General features: G+C 51.4%; 1 protein-coding gene across 1 annotated transcript in view; it reads left to right on the top strand.

Moving 5' to 3' along the window:
- The window catches only part of ttc16 (tetratricopeptide repeat domain 16), a 56,499-nt gene that overhangs the window by 17,450 nt on the left and 29,049 nt on the right, over positions 1–10,000 (top strand). The window contains exons 6-10 of the mRNA XM_030364542.1: positions 4,276–4,421; positions 4,667–4,790; positions 6,162–6,242; positions 8,501–8,676; positions 8,938–9,129. Coding sequence (XP_030220402.1) covers positions 4,276–4,421; positions 4,667–4,790; positions 6,162–6,242; positions 8,501–8,676; positions 8,938–9,129 — 719 coding nt within the window. The remainder of the gene's footprint in view (positions 1–4,275; positions 4,422–4,666; positions 4,791–6,161; positions 6,243–8,500; positions 8,677–8,937; positions 9,130–10,000) is intronic.

The following is a 10,000-nucleotide window of genomic DNA, read 5'->3' as shown; positions in this document are numbered from 1 at the left end:
TCGGCCCCAGTGCAGGGTCACAGACGACCTTCTCTCGAAGGCCTATGACGCAGCAGCGCGCATGGGGCGGATTGGCAATTCCCTCTCCCACCTAATGCTGGCGCTCTCGACCTCGCTGCAACAAGCTGCAGTTGAGCCGTCTACAGGCCTTTGCCCTCATGTCCATGGAATTGGGGCGTGTTATGTCCACCCTGGTCCAGACTCGCCGCCAGGTTTGGTTGGCTCAGTCGCCCCTGACGGAGGCATGCAGGAAGGCCCTCAGAGTCGTGCCAGTGGTACCGGGCGAGCTGTTTGGGTCAGCTGCCCTGGAGACGCTGGAGCGAGCTGCCCAAGCTAGGCAAACCAACCTGCAGCTTTCGGGTCTTCACAGGAGTGTGTCCACTCCTGGCAGGCCTAGAGCCCCCCCGGCTGCCCCCCGGGGCCGCTACCAGCCACCACGCTCTTACCCAGCGAGAGATCAGGGCCTACGTAGGTCTCGGCGGCCCGCCCAGCAGCCCGCTGATAGCTTTCGCGCCCCGGCCCGCCCATCGCCCGGGCAGCCTCGGGCCGCGGAGCCTCACCGGTACCCCTCCAGAGCCGGTAGAGGCCGGGGGGCCAGGCGCTAGGACCACTGGGCCGGTCGTCGGCTGTTTTTCCCAGCAGCAGATCAGCTACTGGGCTGCCTGTACTATAGACCCCTGGGTGGTTTCCACCTTAACCCGGGGGTACGAATTACAGTTCCGACGCCGGCCCCAGGCCTTCGGCCGGGGCAGGATGACAGTCGTCCGCGACCCGACGAAGGCCGCAGCACTGGCCCAGGAGCTATCCGCCATCCTGGCCAAGGGTGCGATCGAGCCAGTGGACCCTCAGTTACAACCCGGGGGGTTCTTCTCGGCGTACTTTCTGGTAACCAAGAAAGACGGCGGATTCAGGCCCATTCTAGACCTAAGGGGCCTGAACACGTTTTTAAAAATGTTACCATTCCACATGCTCACCTCGGCGGACACCCTGAGGGTAGTTGCCAGGGGGGAGTGGTTTACGACCATAGACCTGAAGGACGCCTATTTTCATGTGCCGGTTGCGCCACACCACAGGCGGTTCCTGAGGTTTGCCTATCGGGGCAGGCATTACCAATTCCGGGTACTTCCCTTCGGGCTTTCCCTCTCCCCGAGGGTTTTCACCAGGGTTGTGGCGGCAGCCCTCGCACCCCTGCTGACGCAGGGCATGAAGGTCCTGCCGTATCTGGACGACTGGCTGGTCTGTGCGCCCTCCAGGTCCCAGGTGGCCCAGGACACGGCCCGCCTGCTGTCGCACGTCGTCCGGCTGGGCTTGACGGTGAACCAATCAAAGAGTTGCCTGGACCCTTCCCAACGGGTTACCTATTTGGGGTTGGTCCTGGACTCTGTCGCCATGAAGGCCTACCTTTCACCTCGACGGGTGAACGACATCCTCCGCCTCCTTCCCCTCTTCAGAGCCGGCAGGAGCCTGCTTTTTATTCAGTTCCTTCAGCTTTTGGGCAAGCTGGCAGCTGCTTCAGCTGTGGTGCCTCTGGGCTTACTGTCCCTGCGCCCACTCCAAATGTGGCTGAACAGCCTGCACCTAGATGCCAAGTGGCACAGGCAGAGGAGGGTCAAGGTGACCCTGCAGTGTCTTGTCTCTCTGGCTCCATGGAGAAAGAGAGCGTATCTGGTGGCAGGCATGCCCATGGGCGCTATTCCGGCACGCCGGGAGTTGTTGACAACCGACGCCTGCCTCTCGGGATGGGGCGCAGTGTGGCAGGGCAGGACTGCGCAGGGACGGTGGTCTGGTCGGGACGTGGCACAACATATCAATGTGCTGGAACTCCGGGCTGTGCAGCTGGCACTAGCCAGCTTTTTGCCCCATTTGACGGGCCGGCATGTCCTGGTCCGGTCGGACAACATGGCCACGGTTTCCCAGGTGAACCACCAGGGGGGCACCAGGTCGGCACGGCTTCTCCGGGTATCCCAGAGCCTGTGGACTTGGGCTTCTCCCTGTCTGGCCAGCCTACGGGCAGTCTATTTGCCGGGGGCCCAGAATCGGGCGGCAGACTTCCTCTCCCGACGGAAGCCTCCACCGGGGGAATGGCGGCTTCACCCCGAGGTGGTGGAGTCAATGTGGGGCCTCTTCGGCAGGGCAGAGGTGGACCTCTTTCCCTCGGAGGAGTCGGCGCATTGCCCCCTCTGGTTCTCCTGGGCAGAAGGGTCCAGCCCTTTAGGGCAGGATGCGCTGGCGCACGATTGGCCGGACAGGCCTCTTTATGCATACCCACCATTGCCTCTGGTTCTGCCGACACTCCAGAGGGTCCTTTTGCAGGGCCACCGGCTCCTTCTGGTGGCCCCCTTTTGGCCGGGGAGGCTCTGGTATCCACTGCTGCTCAGGCTCTGCTGCAGCTCGCCATGGCGCCTCCCCGACAGGAGGGATCTCCTGTCCCAGCTGGGGGGTCAGATCTGGCATCCCGACCCCTCTCGCCTACAGCTCTGGGCTTGGCCACTGCAGGGCCCGACCCACTGCTGACGGAGTGCACTGCGGCTGTCAGGGGTACTGTTATGAGTGCCAGGGCACCGTCGACCAGGTTGCAGTACGCAAACAGGTGGAAGCTGTTCTCCAACTGGTGTGCGGCTAGGGCCGTGGATCCAGTGCATTGCGCTGTGACCACGGTGCTGGAATTTCTGCAGTCCCTCCTGGATAGTGGCCGGTCGCACTCTACCTTGAGGGTCTATGTCGCTGCCATCTCCTCCCTACATGATAGGGTTGACAGCGCCACAGTAGGGTGCCACAGATTAGTGTCCCTCTTTCTTAGAGGGGCTTTGAGGCTGCGTCCCCCTACAGCCATGAGGTCTCCAGCATGGGACCTGCCGCTGGTGCTGGAAGCCTTGTCATCGCCTCCCTTCGAGCCTTTGGGTCAAGAGGGGTTGAAGTGGCTGTCCATGAAGGCTGCCTTTTTACTCGCCATAACCTCTGCCAAGCGGGTCGGGGAGTTGCATGCCCTATCAGTAAATGCCTGAGGTGGAACTCTGATGGCTCGGGTGTCACTCTATGGCCGAATGTTGCGTTCCTGCCAAAGGTGCTGCCACGCAATCACCTTAACCAGCCCATCCAGTTAGCACGCTTTGACCCCCCTTCTGGGGAGGGTGGGTCCGAGCTGCTGTGCCCGGTGCGGGCCCTTAGGGCTTATATTTCTGCTACCGCCGGTATTTGCCAGTCGGAGCAGCTTTTTGTTTTGCCATGGTGGCCCCTAATAGGGGTCGTGCTTTAACAAAGCAGAGGCTGTCCCACTGGATTGTGGAGACCATAACGCACGCCTACGGGGCCAGTGGCCGCCCCCCGCCATCCAGGGTGAGGTGTCACTCAACCAGGAGCGTCTCAACATCATGGGCTGCCCTGAGAGGGGTGCCCCTGGGGACCATCTGTGCCGCGGCGTCATGGGCGTCGCCTAGCTTTTTCTCCAGGTTCTACCGGGTCAACGTTGCCACTCCCCATCCAATGGGCGTGGCCCTGATGCCAAGCTCTGCTGTCTCTGGTCAGTAGGTGAGCGCTTGATTCTTCGTGACGTTGTTGGTATTGGCCATCCAGTGCTTAATGCACCGCCTCTGGCGGTCAGTAAGGATGAAATAGAACGCAGAGTTACGTATGTAACTCCGGTTCTATGAATCCTGGATGACCGCCAGAGTTACAGGTCACTCAGAAGTCTCGTGGGGTTGCGAGAAGATTCTGGGAAGAGATCTTCTGTCGACACCAGGCTATATAGCCAATCCGGTGTCACGAGGGTCACATGTGACCTTGTTGGTATAGGTACTCGAACTGCGCATGCGCGAGACGGATAAATCCAGTGCTTAATGCACCGCCTCTGGCGGTCATCCTGGATTCATAGAACCGGAGTTACATACGTAACTCTGCGGTAGCTTTAACCTCTTGTCAACAGAAGACTACAGCTGTAGTTTTAGCCTCTTGTCAACAGAAGACTAGAGAGGTAGTTTTAGCCTCTTGTCAACAGAAGACTACAGCACTAGTTTTAGCCTCTTGTCAATAGAAGACTACATAGGTAGTTGTAGCCTCTTGTCAACAGAAGAATACAGCAGTAGTTTTATCCTCTTGTCAACTGCTCTCTCACGTCACAGTGCTGTCCCTCAGAGGACAATAGTGCTACAGCCCTTCAGCCGAAGGGCTATACCCTTGTTAACTATGAGGACGTTTGTAGTGTTAGTGTCTTGCCAACAGAGGACGGCGGTGTCAGTGATACCTTGGTCCTTTGCTAACAGATGGGTTTCTCTGCAGATGACTATGTCCACATCTCAAGTAACCCGTGTGATCTGCATTGCACCACGGTTGACAGCCAGAGGCAGCTGATGGTGGAAGCACGCGACGGAACCTCCTGCAAGTACAGCAGCTACCGCGGCGTCTGCGTGGATGGGAAGTGTGAGGTTAGACCCGTGTGTTAGATTGTACTCACAGTACAGTCAACTTGTAAAGTTAGAAGAATAAGGTTCACTGTACTGTGTAGTAGTAGTTTTTTTCAAGGATAAGATCATGGATGAAAACATTGTTGAGTAAACGTCCTAAAATGCAGAATAAAAAGCCTAATTTATTTGCACACTTCATATGTACACAAAATCTTTGTGTTAACACGTCCGATCTATACTACTTCCTGGTTGGGCCGGCGGCTCAGCCAATTGGGTGCGATGGCGTGCTGTTCTCACCGAACGTCCTGGATAAGTGTGGTGTGTGTCAGGGGGACGGCAGCAGCTGTTCCAGAATCACTGGAAATTTCCGCCGCGGTACAACCACCCTGGGTACGCAGAAATAAATGTTAATGTTTGAAGTCTGCAGTCCAACAACATTGAACAACCACTTACCCTGCGTTCACACCAAAAGATGCAAAAAGTTGACGCGCGGCACGATCCCATTCAAAGTGAATGTAGAGACGCGTTGCTGCTTTGCTGCCGCAGCATTTGCTGCCGAGAAAACCGGCAGCAAAATGTGATTTGCGGCGCATCAAAATCTGATTTGCAGCACGGTATGCCCGTGCCCGCTGCCGGGCACGGGCGGCGGGCGCGTTCACGTATTTTGCGGCGCGTCAAATGCTGCTCGAGTTGAAATATTTCAACTTTTCGGCAGCAAACGCGTGATTACAGCCAATCAGCGTTCAACAGCGTTGCCACTGAGGCGTTGCCACTGAGTGACATGCCGTAACAGCCAATCAGTGTTACTCCCTTGGAGTGACCTAGAGTTCACTACCGTTACATTTATTTAGTAACTCGAAAAAACCCACAAATCAGCATTCTGTAGTGTAGTTGTGTTTACAGTTAAACTAAACTATGAGTATGCTAAAGGGCTAGAAAACAACCCCAAATAAAACCCAGTTGGGTGCCAGGCAGCACCAGCCTTCCAAGCTCTGAATGGTCTCATGAACCCATAAACGACGGGCATTCCGACGTCTCTCCCTCTTCCACAACAGGTAAAGACATGCAATGCTCGTAATGTCGGCCATGGTTGTGAATAAATTCAGAAGCACCGCGGGCAAAACTTGCCGTGCCGCTAAACTTCCCGCGCTGCAAAACTGCGGCCAAAACCTTTGCTGCGCCGCAAAAGCTTTGCTGCGCCGCAAAACTTTTCCTGTGCCGCAAAACTTCGGCGTCAACGCGTTCGGGCAGCAAATGCATCTTTTGGTGTGGACGCAGGGTTACAAACTGTAAACCAACCACAGACCATCCCTAGACCAACCACAGACCATCCCTAGACCAGCCACACACTAACCATAGACCAACCAAAGACCAACCACAGACAAACCGTAGACCAACTCTATACCAACCACAGACCATGCCTAGACCAACCACAGACCATCCCTAGACCAACCACAGACCAACCAAAGACCATCCCTAGACCAACCACAGACCATCCCTAGACCCCCCACAGACCATCCCTAGACCAATCACAGACCATCCCTTGACCAATCAAAGACCAACCACAGACAAATCGTAGACCAACCGTAGACCAACCACAGACCATCCATAAACCAACCACAGACCAATAGATGACCAATCAAAGACCAACCACAGACCAACCATAAACCAACCACAGACCAACCATGAACCAACCACAGATCACCTGTAGACCAAATAGAGGCCAACCACCAACTAACCAACTTTTTCTGTGTCATCAAGGTTACTCATTCATTACCCAGATCCCTGAAGGATCATGGAATATCCAGATCATCGAGAGGAAGAAGTCTGCTGATGTTTTAGGTACACACACGCACACATGCACGCATGCACAGACACACAGACACACACACACACACACACACACACACACACACACACACACACACACACACACACACACACTCACATATGGTTTGATAGATATACATGCACGTGACATGTATATGTCACGTGCATGTATTTATAGATATAGTTTTATAGATAGATAGTTTGTTGTGTGCAAGATAGGGTAGTGGCAGAGGCGCAGCTTGTGAAAATTTATGCCGAAAAGTGTGGGCACCCCTGAGCTAGGGCAATCAGTTGCCCTAGCAAAGGCCAGTAAACCGCAATTGTAGTTTGTTTGCTGTTGTATTAATGTTCAGAAAAATCACATGTAGCACCTTTGGCTGGTTCAGACTACACAATTTCAGCCCGATTTTGCCCCGTTTCTTTCGTCGCAGACAAATTTGCGAATCGTACACGATTTTTACAGGTCGGCGACGAGACGAGGTCTTGTAATGTGACATGCTTGCGATCTGCGATGCTTTCGTCTGCAACGTTCGAAAACCCCACAATGAAAAGTTTGGCATGTCAGAATTTTTTGGGGAATCGCATGACGTGTCTATTGTTGACATGAGGGAACCACGCCCCCAGTTGCGTGAGGGAAGCCCGCGAACAGCTGGAGCTCACGCGCAGTGTTTACCAACTGACTTCACTGCACTACGCTGAGTAGGAGTAACTATTACAAAAATGAATGCGATCAATAACAAGAAGAATGCTAATAAAGAAAACGATAGAAAACGGAGCAATATAATGGTGACAACTTTGGTGGAAATGTGGCAGCAACGTCCCTGCATTTTCAACCCAAGATCGAGTCCACAATCTTTTCTTCTTTTTCTTCCTTTCCGTCTCTGTGCAGAGGACCGCCAGCATAATGCCTAGTGCTAGGTACTCGGGATCCATTGTTGACGCTTTGTTGATAGGCTACGTTGTTGCTTCGTCTACTTTGTATAGTTCATGTCACGCGCAACGGAACTACTTTGAGGAATTGGCGCATTGAGCAGATATAAAAACTACTGGAACCTTTATGACAAAAATGTAAAAAGCATTTATGTTAGTTCTAAATCTTAGATTTTCAAAATATCTTGCAAACGTGAATGATACAAAGTACAGAGCATCGCACCCTTGAATCCCTTGAAAGAGTGTGGCCAGTCTTACGACGAGACAAGGCCCGATTTCCTGGCTCTGAGATCGTATAGTGTGACATGTTAAATCGTGGAGGAATGTCTGAGAATCGTGTAGTCTGAACCAGCTATAAGGGTTTTGATGAGCACTGGAATTGTATTGTGGGCTTAATTACCTAATAAAACTATTAAAAAGCAATCAATTGCTGTAACTAACTTAAGATAATTAATTCCAAGATACCTCACACCTCTGTTAGGTGTGCATTTTATACCATATTTATATCTGGAGTCCTTGGACACACACACACACACACACACACACACACACCCCCCCCTGGACTCAATGCCTTCTGGATTCCCTCCCCCTCTCCAGCCTTCGTTACAGTACAGTAACTTCCCCCCTCCCACATGTATTGCTTATGTCCTGAGGTGTTTTTTTTCCTAATCCCCTACACTGTAGGGGAGCCTAGTTTGGGAATTACCTTTTTTCCCCTCGTTTTCCCTCTTATTTTCCTTTTCTTATCTAATAAGACAGTCCCTCCATCCTGTCTCCCCACACTGTCTTTTTGTTTCTTGGACGGGATGCAACAGGTAATTTCGTTGCTCTGTACTTGTGCAATGACAATAAAATCTCTATCCATCTATTTTTTTAGTTTTATTGTTCTATATTTGTATTAACATAGTGCTCACAAATGAATGTGAACACTGACTCTTTTTCAGTGGAGTGCAATATTCAACGTCTTTTGATGTGAGTACATAGCAGCATTTGCACTAGCCATGGCATGTAAAACAGCATTTGCAAAATAAATGCTTTGTGCATGGATGAACACTAGCCTGAATACTGGTTTGGTCAATTATTTAGAACATAATGGTGATGAACGTTGGTCGGAGGGGCCCCCTAGGAATTTTAGCCTAGGGCGCCAACAGACCCTCAAATCGCCACTGGGTAGTGGCTAAGGTGTATGTCTTACAACTAAAAAGCTCTCGGTTCAATCTCAAATTTACACACACTGCCTACAGCCAATAAATCAAAAAAAGTGAAAGATAATAGTGTCTGATAAATGACTAGATAAGTAAAGTAAGGTAGATCAGGATAACCTCTGCCCTCTTCCACAGCGGTGACCGACCAGGCAGGCAACTTCTTCTTCAACGGGGGTTACCGCGTCGACAGCCCCCAGAACTTCCACGCTGCCGGCACCATCTTCAAGTACCGCCGGCCCACTGATGTCTTTGAGACCGGGATCGAGTACATCGTTGCCAAGGGCCCCGTCGACCAGCCCATCAACATACTGGTGCCCAATATTAGTAAAACATTGAAACTTTGCAGATTACAACCTCCTAGATTCTAACCTTAAAACCGCTCAGATTAGAACATTGATACCTCTCACATTAGAACATTGACATCTCTCAGATTAGAACATTGACACCTCTCGGATTAGAACATTGAAACATCTCGGATTAAAACATTGAAACCTCTTAGATTAGAACATTGAAACCTCTCAGATTAGAGCATTTTAACCTCTCAGATTAAACAATTTTGTGTCCTGCTCCAGTTGTGGAACCAGAATGGTCGTGTCCCATACATCACCTATGAATACACCATCCTGCGTCACGCCATCTCCCCTGTAGCTCCCCCCCCTCTCTACACCGGCACAGAATCCTCAGCAGGGGGGCTCTCTGTGGAGCTGGGGGGCCTCCAGGGGCCCAATGGCAGCCTCTTCCATCAGGGGTCTCAACTAAGCCAGGTAAACATACTACTACATTGCTTTATTCATGCTACACTACAGTGGTACTAAATCCACACTATACAACTACAGAACTAAATACACACTATACAACTACAGTATAAAATACACACTATACAACTACGGTACTGAATACATACTATACAACTACAGTACTAAATACACACTACACTACTACAGTACTAAATACTGTAGCAGGCCAGTGGGTGTGGGGTTTCCACGCCACCAAGTCAAATGATACACACAACACAGAGAGCAGTTCAATAAGGTGATTTATTCAAAATAGACGAATAATTGTCACCAGGGTGGGGAAAAGGGTAATCCAGAGTCCATAATCCAGGGGTCGTCACCGGGAGGGTTCTCATGCAAAGCGGTCGGTACACAAATAATCCGTCAATGTTCAGGTTTCCTGCACTCTTTGGCCACACACAGTTCACAGGGGCTCACGCAGAGGCACTCTGTAGTAGGCTTCCCTCCATGTGGTTGCATGCTCCCTTTTATCCCCAAGCACTCCTGCCTAATGCACCTCAGGCTTGCATCGTTAAGGGAGGCAGTCCCTGTAAAGCTTGGGGGTGGAGCCAGCATGCTGCCACATACCTCCCCTCAATCACCACCCCTCCCTGGCGTCTGCCACAATACATACTATACAACTACAGTACTAAATACACACTACACTACTACAGTACTAAATACACATGATACAACTACAATACTAAAAACACGCTATACAACTACAGTACTAAATGCACACAACTAGATTTCTTACACAAACTATGCAACTAAATTTTACAATAATACTAATAACACTTATGTTACTTAATACACACTACTGCTACTGTAATAAATACACACTATAATACCACAGTACTAA

Source organism: Gadus morhua, chromosome 8 (genome assembly GCF_902167405.1).
Source record: "Gadus morhua chromosome 8, gadMor3.0, whole genome shotgun sequence".
NCBI classification, from domain to species: Eukaryota; Metazoa; Chordata; class Actinopteri; order Gadiformes; family Gadidae; genus Gadus; species Gadus morhua.
The sequence above is the reverse complement of the archived record's forward strand: the minus strand, read 5'-3'. Positions and strand labels throughout refer to the sequence as shown.